The sequence below is a fragment of the Falco naumanni genome, chromosome 10 (genome assembly GCF_017639655.2).
Source record: "Falco naumanni isolate bFalNau1 chromosome 10, bFalNau1.pat, whole genome shotgun sequence".
Lineage (NCBI taxonomy): Eukaryota > Metazoa > Chordata > Aves > Falconiformes > Falconidae > Falco > Falco naumanni.
In genome coordinates this window covers 2,979,379-2,996,352 of record NC_054063.1, presented here as the reverse complement: position 1 = coordinate 2,996,352, position 16,974 = coordinate 2,979,379, and the positions used below count along the sequence as shown (strand labels likewise).

General features: G+C 40.6%; 1 protein-coding gene across 9 annotated transcripts in view; it reads right to left on the bottom strand.

Annotated features, from left to right (window-relative positions):
• Positions 1–16,974, bottom strand: part of CHID1 (chitinase domain containing 1) — a 128,027-nt gene that overhangs the window by 106,965 nt on the left and 4,088 nt on the right. For 3 of the 9 annotated variants that reach the window (XM_040609196.1, XM_040609195.1, XM_040609197.1), the window contains exons 1-7: positions 15,380–15,482; positions 12,572–12,714; positions 11,014–11,163; positions 10,101–10,233; positions 9,085–9,129; positions 7,685–7,791; positions 6,178–6,239 (exon numbers count right to left, since the gene is read on the bottom strand). In XM_040609196.1, coding sequence (XP_040465130.1) covers positions 6,178–6,239; positions 7,685–7,791; positions 9,085–9,129; positions 10,101–10,233; positions 11,014–11,163; positions 12,572–12,697 — 623 coding nt within the window. In that variant the 5' untranslated portion in view covers positions 12,698–12,714; positions 15,380–15,482. Of the gene's footprint in view, positions 1–6,177; positions 6,240–7,684; positions 7,792–9,084; positions 9,130–10,100; positions 10,234–11,013; positions 11,164–12,571; positions 12,715–12,820; positions 12,993–15,067; positions 15,222–15,379; positions 15,490–15,613; positions 15,635–16,124; positions 16,200–16,974 lie in introns of those variants that run through there. The other 6 variants (XM_040609191.1, XM_040609194.1, XM_040609189.1 and 3 more) reach the window with 6 other exon arrangements.

Sequence of the window (16,974 nt, the reverse complement as noted above, 5' to 3'; positions counted from 1 at the left end):
GTACTTTCCAGTGTTTTAAATGCAATATTCTCCCATATTCCACTGGTAATTTTGAAAGAAAAGCTACTGACATTTTAAACACTATAATGAGGTGCAGGCAAGCAGGAATAAAATCAATCTTCCTGAAAAGGCTTTGTTAAATATTTACCAGAGATTTCACCATTGTCAAATTTAACTTCAGAGTAGCTACTAAAACACTGGCAGATTTAAGACTTTATCTTGAGCTAATTAAGGTCTACTTCATTCCTACTATTTCAGGCTTTCTATTATCACTACTTGGTTGGTCAATTTTCCAAGTGTTCATGATTTCAAAGCATCCTGCCATCTATAAAGTGTGCAGACCTCCAAATTTTCATCACCCAAGTTTTTCAGGAAGCTTGTTTTTTCAGAACTCCCTTTTTCCAGCACTGCTAGTCTATTGTGTCTGAGACTCCTTGTAGTACAGTTTACTTCAACGCACAAGAGTGGGCTGTAGGTATGTTTGAAAAACCTTGCAGAAGACACATAAGACTGTTATATCCTTCCCTTCAGTTACGTGACCCTTCAGAACTCTGCAACTTCCCAACTCAGCCACTTTTTTTGCACAAGTTGGTAGTCAGTACTCCCTGAAATTTATGCCTTATCAAGAAAATTGGACAGAATAAAGCTGTCTACTTCAAGAAGAAATTGCCCTTTTGTGCCATTTCATTGCCTAGTTAATACCAAGAAATCGGAGTGAATTACGGCAAATCTTTGATTAATAGATTAATTTTTCAAGGACTAACATGAAGGATAGAACTGCCAGAAGAGCTTTTTGCTCCTACACTCCTACCAACATTAATAAGATGTCTGAAGGTCATCTTCTGCATGATATCAAATGCCTGCAGCACGTGGTGACAAAAAGGAAAAAAATCACGTTTTTCAGATGAATTCTGTGTGATGGCAGTGCCATCTGTCAGCTAATGCCAGACTGATCAGAATAACGTGCACTTTTATGTATGCTGTGAGATTCTGATGGTATATTCATGCCTTTTTCACAATATGACACAGGTCTCTTGGGAAAAAAAACCCAACACCCAAAAAACCCACAAGTGAGATTAGCGAGAGAGACATCATCATGTCTAGCTGTTAACTAAATAAGCAGGAGAACCTTTGCTTGCTCAGTTATCTCAATATTTCTGCCAAGTACATTTCTAAACTTAAATGCCACAGGATGAATAACTCAGAATATTTTATTGCAAAATCAGTCAAGAAAGTTTTAGATAAAAGACAGTTATTTAGTTAAGAAGCAAGTTTAAACTATAAGATGCAGTAAAAGACATTAGAATTGAGGTATCATCTGCACAGGATATCTAGGCTGACTTAGATTTTTGTTAGGAGACCAAGTTCCTGTACATTGGAATAAAAGATGGGAAGCTGAATACTTTTTCACCACACAATGATTGTCAGCATGAGAAAAGGCAACATCATTTAGATGCAGTCTTTCATGTCACATTAAATTGGACCTCACTGTGATTTGCATATCAATAATTCTATTCCCAGAAATCACAGGAAAGGGACACCAGTACTATAGAGGGTACTTCAAATATCTGTATTAGATGTCTACAGGAGCCTGAACTGCTCAGCATAAATCCCCTAAAACTTAGGTCCACACATAAATATCAAGCCAATTCAGGTTCTTCAGATAGAGGTAGTACTTCATGAACAGCCAGAGACCAGGCTGCTTAAGATACCCAACACGAAACCAGGCAGCTATATTTAGGCATGTAATTCTCTTATATAAAATTTACGCTGTTGGTAAAATCAATGCTTAAATGAATACGCCAAAGAAAGCAGCACAAAGGATTGACAAAATTTAAGACTTCAGTCTGCTGACCGTTACAGGGCAATTCTAATCCCAAACCAGAACGATCAGAAAATTTTTTGTTCTTGAAAACAAACAAAACCAGATTAAGTTAGTTCTGCTTAAGATGTAAAACAGAAGATACACAGTGAGCCTGAAACCACAGAATTTTGTGTTGTAGTGAATACCAGCCACATAACTTCTTAGCAACATTTCACCTTATCTGTAATGCCAGCTAGGACAAAGAAGAAACTGAAAGCTCTTTTTAGATAACTCGTCAGGCCTTGCAGGAAGATTTTTCACTCATTTCTAATGTTGCAGCGAGTACATACATACACACACACACAAAAAAAAAAAAAAAAAAAAAAAAAGAAAATAACCAAGATTTTCTAGAAACAACTAAAGGGCTGATAGGGCTTGTCTAAATCTGCCTCATTTTAAAGTTCAGTGATCACAGGTTCTTAAAGAGGCTGGTCACAGGACATATGGGTTACAGAACCTTTGCACACTTACACAGCTTTTGCACTGTTACCCTGTTATATGGAGATACTTAGAAAATTAACTGTCATAAGGTCCTTAGGCAACCTGTGTTTCAAGCCCCAACATAGAGATAACTGGGAGAGCATGTGTTATGAAGATGTCATCATGCCTTTTTAATCCAACAAAAAAACATGTTCAGCTATTGAAAAAGGGACACTTGCTCAGCTGAGTTAAGCTGAGTAGAGTTTCAGCTGCAATTAATCCAGCTTTCTGATATATGAAGTAGTGCTTAAATCATAACCCAATTCATTAGTAAGTTAGGACACTAATTTGCAAGTTTTCAGATTCTTTTGCAGACTCACCTGCCTCAAGAAATATTGGTGTACTCTGCTGGAAAGTACCACTAAACACTTTTTAGAAAGAAGATGCTGATTTTGTAGCTCAAACACCATACCAAGCCGAGGTGTCCCACAAGCAAATCCCCCCTCTCTGGTCATTTTAGGACTGATAAAGTAACCTGTACTATATTAAGTGTTCCTGCACCCCTAAGGTAGTGCACTGGATGCGATTATAGATCTTTTCCATAACACTATCAAAAAACCCCTCAACAGGAAGCATTTCCACAGCCTTCCCCTCAACACAGGTACATGAAAAGATACACTAGAATAACTGAGTGCCATTTTATTATTTACTAATTTAACAGCTAGGTATCTATTTAATTTTGGTTCTGAAAAATGAAAGCCATCATGAATCTAAGTGAAATATTTTCCCTATATCCATACCGCCTCTCTGCCATTTCATAAGGCAAGCTGGCAGCTGCAGCATATTCCCAGATATTTTTATGCACCTATGTTGAGTCTCAATAATGTGTTGCTAACTGCTTATGTGAGACTATTCCTTGTATTTCAGAAAAAAATAATCAACTGATTTGTAATTTTCTTTATAAACTAGAAAATGTTCACACTAAATAGGAACAAATTGTATTAGCTAGGCAGGTCTGCTTGTATTGTGAAGATAGCTCTGGAAGTAATTTGAAGGCAGACTATTTGTTCCTAGGAGCACCATTGTGATCTTTTGTTCCTTTACCTAAAAGTAGGTTAAGCTGCTTTCATGTGTTTGACCTTGAAGAATCCGAATCATGAAAGCCTATGCTGCGTACCTAACAGTTAACACTGATGCTTTAGATGGAGTGTGCACAATTGCTTTTCTATGAGCACATCACATCTCCAAAGGATTAGGGGTCATCACTGTCTCAACACCTACCTGTCAACTGACCCCCACCTCCCAAGGTTAAGGACATGCTTTACTACCGGTGTTTGTCACCTCCGAAAGACGTCACTCGACAAGGCCTGTCGGGGATGACTCGCGTTACAACACCGCCACTCTGTGGGCTAAAGAGCTCATGGGCTGCTCCGGTTCTTTCCTGGCAGGGATAAGTGAAGCAAGAGCCTGTCCATGCTTACCCATTTATCAGGAGTAACTCCGCTCTGCTATTCAAAAGTAAATTAACAGATCCCAAAAACAGTATTCTGTGCAATAAAAATACAAGATTGCCAAGGTGCTAAGTTCACCTAATTCTTCCCCTTAAAGGTCTGTTCAAAGCACCTGTTCACTCCAAAAAAACATTAATAGGGAAAACCCCTGGGGCACTGGATACCCAAGACATCCAGCTTTAGAGCAAGAGATAAACAAATTGACTTAATCTCAAAACGAAGACACTGGTCCCATAACTTACAAGCATCATGAGACAAAATCTTAACGTAATGATGCACTCCTACTTTCACAAAACAACTGCTACTCCACATGCAGGGCAGCTTGCTGCCAAGACTAGCCTTACTCAGAATGCTTGTCTTCAGGAGGCAAGCCCAACACAAGGTGTTTTGCAGGTTAAACACCCTAACCATTTCTAGGGGACTGGCAATAAGGGGGGGGGTGGGAGGAAAACAAACAAAAAACAATCAAAACCAAAAAAACTCAAACTCGTCTTGAAGAGGAAGAAAATCTGCAGTTTGTAACTTCTGCTTCCATTCATGTTTTTCTGCCAAACATCATTTTTAGTTAGGATAATCCTGAAGTCTTGTTCACAGATGGCCAAATATGATCAAACTTTACTGACTCAGAGCAAAGCAGGCAGCTACCATTCTGCTCCAGGAGAATAAACTTCTCCGTCTCTGAAGTTATTGAAAATACTTCCCACTCCTGTCTATCAGTAACAGACAGAATATGTAGGGGAAGGACAGAAGCACCACTGAAGTAACACTCAGGTACTGAAGGCTAGAGCAACTACGCAGCAGTACCTCCTCTAGTACAAACAGCTCTTATCACGCAAAATGGGACAAGCAATGCTCTTTCGAATCAGCTTTACTCCTGGCAAAGAGTAAAATTTTACTATGCCACAAGTAAATTCATCCTGGAGCTAATAAAAAAAAAAAAAAGTACGTGTTGTGCATTGTTCATGTCTGTCATTTGCAATACAGCACTTTGATGCTACTGTTCTTAAATTATCTTTAGCAAGTCTTAAAATTACAATAATACAGTCTGTCTTTCATGTCAGTTAACCAACAGGAAGAGCATCGATTTTACTGAAATACAGTAAGCACAGGTAGACAAACTGACCACTGCGCCCAACCTCTGACTGGCAGTTACTAATTGCCTAAATCACCTTATTAGCCATCTTAAGACATTGCAATAGGTTCAGAGCTCAGTAGAGAGATCAACTCTTAGGAACTGCCTGGAAAATTATATAATTATGAGCAAGAGCGCATAGCTTAAGGAATATTCATTCCAGCACAAATGGTGGAGCCCCTGACAAGGCTACAAAGACTCTGCAGTTTCAATTCTTTGTTCTCAAGTGTTCATTTTATAGGGAAAAGGTAAGACTCCATTAACAGCACACTCAGTTCCAGAAGTAACTATTATATGCCATCAATCAGTAACACTCGCCCTAAACAGAATAACCTGAAGTAGCCATTTCAGAAAGATGAAAGTCTTCCATAATGAAGTCTGTATCCTGTGGAGCCTTCTTTTAAACTTACTTTTCCCCCAGACATTTTAGGCAATAGAGAGCTGGCAGGCATACTGTGCTTTAGGGAATGGATGCCTGAATTTCCTGAGGGAACTAACACAAAAAGTTTGGTATCACTGCACTGAATCATTCATTTCACCACATGCTCTGCCTTTTCTTCCTGAGGCACCTTGACTCTATCCATGGTGTTAAGCCAGCCAAGCGGATTTTGTTCAAGGAAAACAGATTAGAATATGTCAGGAAACAGCTTAACATGGATAAGCTTTTTAAGTTTAGCAGCTACAATAAATGCAGACTCACTGAAACCTCATAGTGGAGCTACCAATAGGTAGATCAGCTACTCCAGCGTTCAGAATACATTGTGCTTGCAAGAACTGGAAGCCAGTTGCTCCCTAGATTTGCTTCAGTTTGGAGATTTGTGTTTAGTACCTCTAAAAGATCTCCATATAAAGGTTTGGAAGGTTTCCTAATCAACTCAAATCTGGTAGTCTTGAAAGTATCCCATACTTCCATGCTTCACCCAGTAACCCAAACCAATCAATGTTACAAAGGCCAGTGTCAACATCTGAGTAAGCAGGCAGTTGAGGTATCCTCTTCACCCTTGTACAACAGTAACGTCTTACAGAACTCAAGTATGAAAGGCTAATGTGGTCTGCCAGGTCCACTATGAAGATTACTATGTAATTTTGAGCTCATGTGGAGTGGAGTAGACTCTTCTACTTCATTCTAAGATAACTGGAACAATCTTTAGTTGTCCTAGAATGAAGTGTCTCTATTTATAATGACAAATTAGAAACATGCTTTAAAAGAGCAGATTTTTAGGAACTGCATCCTAGAGACTTATACTCACGTTTGCTTTTGATTTCCCAGCTGACTCCAAACTTCAACTACAAAACCATCGAAATCTTCATTCTAAATAAAGGGAGTTGAAACAATATACACTTAATTACCATGCTTACTCATTATGCTTGTATCAGAGATGATAATACAGTATCAAAAGCACACAATTACTGTAGTTTTTCTTGTATTATTACAGGTTGAACATACTTTGTATTCTTATACCAGCTTTTGTCTTTAATGCAGCATTGCATGAAATAGAGAAGCACAAATTATTTAATAGACATGTAAAAGTTTAAAATCTCTGTTATTTATCCATGACTTCTACTGCTACAGGATAAAACAATATCAGATCAGAAAAATTCAGCCACTGATGAGACATGGTTGTTAAGCAAATCAGTTGACACACATTTACATGTATATTGGGAAAAAAAATCCTCATGAGCTCTTGAGTCTAAAGACACAAATGCTAACTTGGCATAGGTATGATTCCAAACATCTCTCTCAATTAATATCACTTGTGACAATTTATGTTTAGCATGATCAGGATACTGCTGTACTTGTGTACTCTTTCCTTAAGAGGCCAGCTGTTACTGAGGACCCAACATTGATGTAAAACAAATTTTAAGAAACTATTCAGTTTACCTCTACACCCATCTTCCTCTAGAGGACCTTAAGATTTCTTTACACTGTGCAGCAAGTGAGAAAACTTACTCTGACAGTAATTAAGCAGGCTGCCATGCATCAACCACTAAAGCTGAATGTCTTTCGGGTGCAACTTCTCTAGTCCTACACATGTATAGCCATTAGCTAAGGGGCTGCCCAGAAAACCTTAGCCAACAGTGATCATTCCCTATGGTAAATCCTCTTCTCTCTCCACCCTCTTAACATTTTAAGAAAACTGGTTCATCAGACCTGAGCAAAACTGTACAGTAACAGACATTCTGTGAGTTAGTCTCGGTATTGTGTGGCGTGTTTAGCTCCAGCACACTGAGCCTGAACATACTCCTGTAACACAGCAAACAGCACTCACTGCGCCTGTGACCCTTTTCCTCTCTATCAAACAATGCCACTAACCAGTTTAGCCCCTGCTTAATAGATTCATTATTTTAATAGAAGCATGAAAAGAAAGCAGTCTGCTCACTATGCAACCTCCATGTGAAGTTTATCAGGTACCCACTACTGCCTCAGTCACATTCAGCCTGTCAGCTGTTTGGAACAGGTTTTATCAATCACAATTTATAACAGGCAAAAGTCACCAGTGCAGCTGCCAACAATAACTTAATAAGGTGACGTTGATCAGACCTATGTAGCATGACTTTAGACTGCACTCAAGCATTGCTATACTTTGTATTTACTGGATTTGGACACGTGCTAGGACACACTATTAAGAATCCTGTTTAATTATTGTTTTGAGCAGAATTTTGTAGAACATAAAACTACTGAAAATGAGAAAACACCCATTACAAAAGGAATCAAATATCAAACTATTTCATAATCATTAGAAAAAAGTTTTTTACCTTGGCTAGTAGAACCATGCTCTTGGAAAGCTCCTCTATCTCATCCTCACTGCCAAACACACTCTCAAAGTCCTGGTAAGTCCAGCCATCAAACAAAATTCGAGGCACTATCAAGCAAAGTTGTCAAACAGTACTGAAAATCAAGAATTTATTATCTACACCAGAATACTTGTGCAAAAACAGAATACAGCAGACACAAGCAGAGATGAACATATTCCATGGCTAAGATCATTGCTCTTTTACTCTGACCAACTTCAGCAGCACAGATAAATTGACATTGTAGAACATTCTTCTTCATTTTATGCTTAGTTAAAGGTCAACACTGATGCAAGTTTTAAGAAAAGACACCTTCACTCAATTGAACCATCTTAACTGAACTACCACTTAGGGCCCCAAGTAAAGTCTTAAAAAGAACACCAACAGGAGAAAGCAATCTTTCTGTAAATTGTGCATCTTTTCTACCACAAGAGGAGGATAGAATAGTTCACCTCAAACTCTGATTTACTCTTTGGTACACAGCTATATATTACATCACTCTTCTACTCGTCTCAAGACCCTATGACGAACTTTGGAAGACACAGGCACTTGAGCTCGTGTGATTTCATGAATGGACAATAGTTAGAAAAACTACTGTTGGAACAGCTGATAATCACGCACACTGGAAAACCCAACAACTCATACAGAGCTATGTCTAAGCCCTTTCTAACTACCAAGGATGTAGAAGAGTGTTAGAAGAACTGAGAGATTTCAAAGGCTTTATCATCTGGCAGCTGAAATAAATATCCGAGCACTCAATTTTTCTAATGCATTCCAGGTTTCATACTCCCTTCTGAATCAGGAAGGGTTTCACAGTTCCACAGAATTCTTGCTATAGACAAATGTTAGCAGTTTTACCTCTACAGCAATGTTCGTCATTTTGCCTAAAGACACACACCATGGCACAACCCTTGAGTTCCCAGCTTCAAGGGGAGAAGAGCCAATGGAAGACTTTTCAACCGTCATGCAAGAAAGTCTGATTGACTCATATGTGGATTATTATTTTTTCCTTTTTAACGAAGCAGAACCCCTGAGCAACAAGCTTGAAGATGCTCCCCCCCGGCCACCCAGGTAAGCCCTTAGTATTATACACAAAGCACCCCTCCAGAGAGGGCCCCGTGACCCAGGGTTTAACCAGGGACAAGACACTGAGGCAAAACATTAGGGCACCAACCATTAGGATGAACACTTCAGTTATTTAACTACAGTTCACTGGTTTTATTTTTCTTCTCAGAACTCTTCCTGTATGCAACTACGCTAAGGTAACCTTCCTTTCTCCCATATACACCTGGAACAAAGCCTTCTTTTGGTCTGCTAGTAGTTAAAGATGATAAAAACCAAACAAACATAAAACAGGGGCTCACCTATTCTGATGGTTTTGGAAGTTTTTCTGACATCTTTCATCCAGCCTGTCAAACAGTATGATGTAAGAGAACAACTGTTAAAATTAAGTGATGTTGACAATGACAACTTATTTTTAACCATTCTTGAAGTAATGGAGCATAGTTTCATCATATATCTTCCTGCCATAGACTACTAGTTCACAACCACAACAGATGAAACATCCTGTGATCCACAGAGTTTGAAGCTATTCACCTCCACCACAGCATAATCAACATTTACTACAACCTTACAATAGTCCCTACCCAGCCCCTCCCTACTGCTTACAGTTCTGCCCTATCATAGAAACTATCTTACTACCTACTCAGAATACTTCTGTAGTCACCAAACATCACCTGGGAAGAATTTTCTTTAGTTTTTTTTTTTTTTAAGATGGTACTTTCAAGTGTCCCATCTACTCTTGGCAGTCATTGCGCTAGAATAAGTTTTGTTAGTAAGGGCCAACACAGTAAGAATTACAGCTGTTTCAAATGAGATCCATGTTCAATCAAGTTGAAAACTATTAAGTACTTAGTTATTTAAGAACATACTAGCTAAAATCTGAACTTGCTGCCAGTTTCTTGACAGTGAAGGAAAAAATTCTTTTCAGATGAAATTTGTTTTCCATTCCCAAAACAAATTCACCCCAAGGTTTTTTTGCAAAAGGAAAAAAAAAAACCAAACCTACAATAGGCATACAACTGCACAGTGCAAACACTAAAGACTGTTTCTGCCTGTACAGATTCTTTGTTCCTTCCTTTTTTCAAGAGGGGATGTGTAGACAGCCTGGTGGAAAAGCCGATCTTTCTGCTTGCTCTTTGGACAAATAAACTATGTTCACATGTGGAAGCAGGTGGGGACAGAAAGAAGTTCACTGTGAAGATTCACCATAAGGCAGAGCCAGGAAAACCCACATGCATATATCACCAAAGCTACATAGTCTGCAACAAGACCAGTAATCTTACTTTCAACACATATTCAAAGAAAAAGAAAATAATACCTTTATCAGCATCATGGAGCCCAGTGAACTGGAACCTTTCCTTCCCTCTCCTTTTCACTTGTAACCAGACTGGTGAGATTAGTGTAAATTTGTTTCCAAATATTTTAGCAATGTCATAGCCATGGCTGTTCCACTTGAAAAGAAAGAAGAAAAAAAAAAGTGAGAGGCTCAAAAGCAAAAAATATACTTTTGACCAATACAAGTTCTTTAGCACAAATGTTATCATTTGCTAGATCCCCACTTGTTAGTTCAAGGAAACATCCTGAGACATTATTTTTATTTAAATAAGAAAGTACCTGGAAACTGTGATCGCTACATGAAAGGTAATCTTCAAATCATGTAAGCTCAGGTGAACTACAGGAATTTACACACAGATTCTAACACAGTATTGAATTTTCAGGCTCTGCATTTATGTTCAAGACAACTTGTGAAACAAGTAAAAAGCATCCTCTAAACAAAAGGAATAAACATTTATTATTCAAGAAAGGATGTTATGAATAACAGTAAGACTGGAGAACAAAAGAGATTAGTTTGACAGCAGCATAAACTTTTACTGCTTATTTAGAAGGTTCAGGTTGGTAGCTGCATGGTATGAGGACACTTGGTAACTCTCCTGTTCAGACTTTACTGCAACTTCGGATGGCTCATCAAGGACAAGATCATACTACCATCTCTGTTTTATGTGAGAAGAAACCAATATGACCTAGATAGATATCCTATAAGAGATGGATGGGAGAACAAGAGTTTGAGACCACCTGAATCCCAAGCCAGCTCTCAAATAATCCTCTGGCTATTTGACCAGAATTTCCTATTATTATAGAATGCTTTTAAAACAGGGATGCAAGATTTCAGATTAGCACAGTCTGCTGCATATTCATTCTAAGCACCAATTGTATTCATTGTATTAACTTACAGGTGTAATATATCCCAGAACATCTCCCAAGAAATGTCTTTCCTTCATCTTCTTGGAGCAGTAACTTTTGTGTTCCAGTATTATATCCTTTGCCTTTGGATCCACAACTACTAGCCCCCGGTCCTGCACATTTTTATCAGAATGCAGCGTCTGGGGGGAGAAGACAGTTTTTAGAACCAGCTATATGAAGCAGCCACTTTCAGTAGCAACATACTTCAAAAAGAGAAAAAAAGTCACAGCATTAAACTCTGAGCACTCCTTTTAAATGATGCAGAATAGTTTGATTTAAAACTGGAAAGTGCTCAGAAATGATTTGTCATCATCAGTAAATTTACTGAGTTTGCAAGGCAAAAAGCATATAAACAAAACAAAGCAAACCAAGGCATGGTAAGACTAAAGAACATCATTCACCACAGCTGACGGTGCACTGCTCTCTATTCAATGCTTTCAGGCACCTTGCCTCCAAAATGATAAAAAAGAGGTTAGGAGTTCTTAATCAAGAATGTGAAGATGACCTTTACATTAGATATATTTCAAATTGATTATGCTGCCTTGTGGTTACTGAAGGCCAAAGTTCTGAACACCTGTCTTGAAGGAAGATCTGCTTCGACTAAAACAGCACAAACAGTTTTAGCAGACAAGAGTGAGAAGGCCTAATAAAGTGCACATGGTGAGTAGGTAGAAACCATCTATTGATTCAGGATAAGGACTTTAGGGATAAGACCTGTCTTAAGACTTTGCATTACCCTCACTAACTGCAGACTAGGTTTTCTTGCTAGTAGACACTGAGCAAGCAAGCACTACAAACAATGAGATGTGTCTGCATAATGAAGAAGTAACAATACTTGTAATTTAAGGGAGAGGATTTTAACATGTCTACTTTTTTTACCTAATTAGCTTAGCAATGATAAGTATATATACTCAGTATATGCACTAGTAAATATACTTCCTCTCCATGCATACCCTTTCTCTTGCACTGCTGTGCCTTCTTGCAGTTTTGAAAGAAAACAGGAAGCAAACAAGAACACACTCAGCAAGTTAAGAGAGAATTCAGCGTGTTGGCTCCATTTGCTCAGATTCCTACAGAACTCCGAATCATTTCTGCCTGCAAAGGAACTCCAGGTTAGAAAGCTCTTCAAACTCTTCTATGAGGATACAGGCTTCCCATTGGCAAGGCTGAGTACACCTCTCCTTCCACCAGTAAATGACCTAGTGCTCTTGGCCCAAACTACTGCTCCCCACCCCTCTCTCCAAAGGGATGGAAGCACATCTCCTTTAGCTATGCAAGAGGGGACAAAAACTTCCTGCTTCTGCAGCTTGCATGGGGGATTAAAGCTCCAGAAGTCTACACGATATTGGTTCAAGGACTGAATCATTTGTGACACTCACAAAAGCTAAAGACGAGCAAATTCAGGTAGTCTTATTGTGAACATAAGCTTCAACACAAATGCATGGTTGCTTTTAACACGGTTTTGACAGAATGAGAGTCCATTTACCAAAGTTCAATTAATTCACTGCACATGTCAGAAAAGATGAGCATTTCAGCTATTTCTCTTACCTTTTCTTCCAGCTTTTTTGCAGCACTTTTCTTTGTATCTGTTTTTGACAGGGTACCTTCAGCCAGCCAGCAAATCACAGTAAGAGAAAGTGAAGTATAGAGAAGCTTCATGATGTTTTTCCCCATGTCAGCTTTCTCCTGCCCTGAAAACATAAGGGTTCAGATCTCTGAACGGAAGAATATAGCAGTTTCTTGCCTAAGAAAAGTCAAGCAATTGTCTTATCTTCTGCCCTCTAGAATCAGACTTACTAAGGCAGTACTGTTTTAACAGTGCTTTTGGTCTTCTAACACTTCTTGGATCCAGATGGCAGGGTAAAAGCTGAATTGCTATACCATTTGAAATTCACTATTAATAATAGTTAAGGTATCGTGCTTCTACTTTGACTTCAAGGTCACTGGTAACCCTTTTGTTTTCCATATCCTAAAAAATAGGACAAAGCAGGTTGCTCTTGATAGCATCTAGTCTGGGCTGTCTAGCCTGGCAGGATCTATAAACTGCTGCAGAGAGGAACAATTGAGAGCCTGAAGAGTCAATGCAAGTCTTAACTGTTTGGACAGGATATCAATTCTTCCAGAAGCTGGTATATATTGATTTGGAAGTGTTTAATTTCACTTTCAGAAACAATTAGCAACAGCATCCACTTCCCTGAAGAGAAGTTAACGTTTAACAGCTTAAGAACAGAAGTTTTAAAAATATCACTGAACTCTAATTAGATATCAGAATGTGCTCATTTCCTTGACATGATCATATCCATCTGGCAATTAGTGTTAAGTCAACATTCACTCCTAGATCTATAGGAAGCACTGACCCTGTGACAAAATGGTTTCTGCCAGTGACAATCCAGTATTGACTCTTGGTTGCAACCTTACTTTAATAATCTTTTCCTTAACATTGGTTTAGTGAAAATTAAGTAGACAGCATCACTTTACTACATGAAGATGAATTGGTCAGACTTTAAATGCTCTTTATGGAAATCATAAGCATGAATTTGGCAAGCTTTACATAACTAGATCCCCATAAAATTTTTCTTCTGCAAACCTTCCTTCATCTTTCTTTTAATTCTCCTCTAACTAAACTGAGTAGAAATATACAAGCTTGGCACTCTTGTTTATTTCCTGTGTCACTGCAAAATGTGACCAAAATCGAAGACTGACTCATTATGTCCTTGTTCAACTGGTACTACGGACAACCTAAGGTTTAAAACGCCTTTTGACGAACTGATCTGAAGCCCAGGTTTCTCTCAAACCCAGATCACAAATGTTGTTTAGACTCATAGAATCATTTATATTTGAAAGGACCTTTAAGATCATCAGGGCCAACCCATGACTAACAAGCCCACCACTAAACACCACATCTACACAGCTTTTAAACACCTCCAGGGATGGTGAGTCCACCACCTCCCTGGGCAGCCTGTTCCAATGCTTGACCATCCCTTCAGTGAAGTTTTCTTTAATACCCAGTCTAAACCTCCCCTGGCACAACTTGAGGCCATTTCCTCTTGTCCTATCACTTCTTATCTGGGAAAAGAGATGAACACCCACCTCACTGCAACCTCCTTTCAGTAGATGCAGACAGCTGAGGTCTCCCCTCAGCCTCCTTTTCTGCAGAATACACAAGCTCTGTTCTCTCAGCCACTCCTCATAAGACTGGGCTTACTATTAAACACTGAGGCAAGGGAGGCATTAAGTGCCTTCAGCCTGTTCCTCAGCCTCTGTCACTGTGTTTCCCCCCTGCATCCAATAAAGCATGGAGATTATCTTTAGCCCACCTTTGGGTTTGATGTATTTATAGAAACATTTTTATTGTCTTGTACTGTACTGCAGTAGCCAGATTAAGTTCTAGCTGGGCTTTGGCCCTGCTAATTTTCCCCCTGCGTAACCTCACAACATCCTTGCAGTCCTCCTGCATTGCCTGCCCCTCCTTCCAAAGGTCATAAACATTTTTTTTCCTGAGTTCCAGCCAAAGCTCTCTGTTCATCCAGGCCAGCCTTCTTCCCCACTAGCTCGCCTTTTGGCACATGGGGACGGCCCACTCCTGTGCCTTTAAGATTCACTTTTTGAGGGATGTCCAGCCTCCCTGGACCCCTTGGCCCTTCAGGACTCTCTCCCAAGGGACTCTGTCGACCAGGCTCCTATATAGGCCAGTCTGTCCTCTGGAAGCCCAAGGTTTAACCTGAACCTCCACATGAAGTAACATACGTTTAGTCAGCTGTTTCAGATGGATGTTTTTATTAAAAAGAGAAAAGCTGGCATAGATTTAGGCTGTTAAAAAGAAGTAATCAAAGAAACTCAGTAGTCTTGGAGGCTGGCACAGTAACTGTGGAGAACAGGGTTAATATTTATACTTTACTTCTAAAGAAGAAACCAGATTCTAAATTACTGCTGCAGAAGCCTACTACAATTTGTAAAGGAAGCCCAGGAAGCATGCTGCTGATGTGCTTTAAAAAAACAAAAGCTAGATTCAGTAAAAATAGTGAAAATAAACCCATTTCTAACCTGTGTAAACATTACTCTTTCCCCTTGTAAGGCACTCTACTTTGACCGTTAGAATTGCCGCCCATACTCATCTGCTCTCGAGATGCCAACCCTTTCCAGAGACTTGCCCTGAGCGACCATCTGCAGCCTGCGAGCAGGCCGGGCCGGGCCGGGCCATGCCAGGCCAGCAGGGTCCCGCAGGGCGAGCCCCCGCCGCGGCCTGCCGCCCCGCTGTAGCCCCTGTCCCCCCCGCAGCCGCCGTGCCACCCTGCCTGCCACCCGCCCACCGCGGCTGCGGCGCAGGCCGAGGCCCCCCGCGCCGGCGGAGCGCACCTTACCGCCCGCCTCCAGCCCGGCCCTGGGCCGCCCGCGCCGCTCGGGAAGGGGAGGCGGCCGGCCCCGCCCCGCGGCTGCCGGGCAGCGCCGAGGCGGCGGGCAGGAGCGGGCTGCGCCAACATGGCGGCGGGGCAGCTCCGCAGCGGCCGCGGCCGGGCGCCTGCTCGGCGCGGGGGCAGGGGCGCCGCCGGGGCCTGCAGGAAGCAAACGATGCACGCGGGATAACCGTACATTCCCTTGAAGGGCCTCTCGGTGTGTGTGTTCAGGCCGCAGCCAAGAGTGTAGGTCAAGTAGGGAGCGTGGGCTATAATATGTGCGCTGCCCTGGGGACAAAATGACAGGACAGCGGCAGGCAATATTGTTAACCCCCCCCGTGTGCAGAAAGGAGGGGTCACGTAGCCATTAACAGGCTTTAAAATGAAATTTTATGTTTGAAACTGAGATTTTTATTATCTTCTCTTTTGACCTTACAGTTTGTGGTTTTAGGTGCAACATGGCTGTGCTACTATTTTTACCGCAGCGGGAGCTTTGAGTTTTGCCCATGTTTTTGCCCGTGTTCTTTCATGGGCAGCTTGCAGGCACTATATGCCGTATCAAAAGACTTGATAAAACCAGATGTGTTGTGTGGGGCAAGCCTGACACACCCTGGCAGCGTGCTTCCCAACAGAAGCCTTTCAGTGTCCTGCTTTCTGTGCTGGTCACAGCTTGCTGAGACTTCCCAGAAGCTGAACTGGAAAGTTACCTTATTTTCTCCTGATCTGGCCTCCTCTTTCATTCCCTCTTGTGCAATGAAGATCTTCGTGAACATTCTTTAGCACTGAAAAGAAAAATAGAAATGCTGTTCCTCTGAATGGAAATCTTGACAGTGAAATGGATGTATGGCCCCTCTGGGCAAGCGCTAAGAGTGTATACACTTTGTGCACTTAATCACCCAGATTTAAATTCTAGCAAGGACTTCAGAAAGGAAACTGGTAGAAAGGTTCACTAGTATATTTGGACCCACACGCTTACAGGAAAGAGCAGGAAAAAGGAATGTCTCATTCCACTTTTTTAGTATCACCAAAACACCTCTGAATCCTTCAGCTTTCGCTCAAGAAGTGGTGATTTTTTAAAATCTCATAGGATGGCTTGATAGGCGTGTTTGAAATACAGTACATTTTCTATACATGCTACCCCAAATTTAAAAGGTACATAACTACAGTGCCTAAAGTAATTTACAACCAATGTGGTACCAGATTTTCTGTTGTTTCCTAACATGCTGTTCATCTCTCACAAACTTTAAATGCTTCCAGGTTACACTTCTAAATAGGAATGACAGAAATAAGGCATGAACAAAGGTGTGAAAAATCAGTTTTGTTTCCAGTGTCTCTGTAATTGAATCTATAATTTCTTGTGTTGCATTCCCATCATATTCTCCTGTTGACTCTCTTGTAGCCTTAGTGGGACTGATCCAAAGGTTTGCTGCAAGTAGCTGACAGGGTGCATGCTGCCACTGAGGAAGGAGACCTGCAGCTACCTGTAAGGGAATCACAGCTCTTACTTCTGACATGTAAGGATGCACACAGATTGTTAGCATATCTGCAAAGTATTGG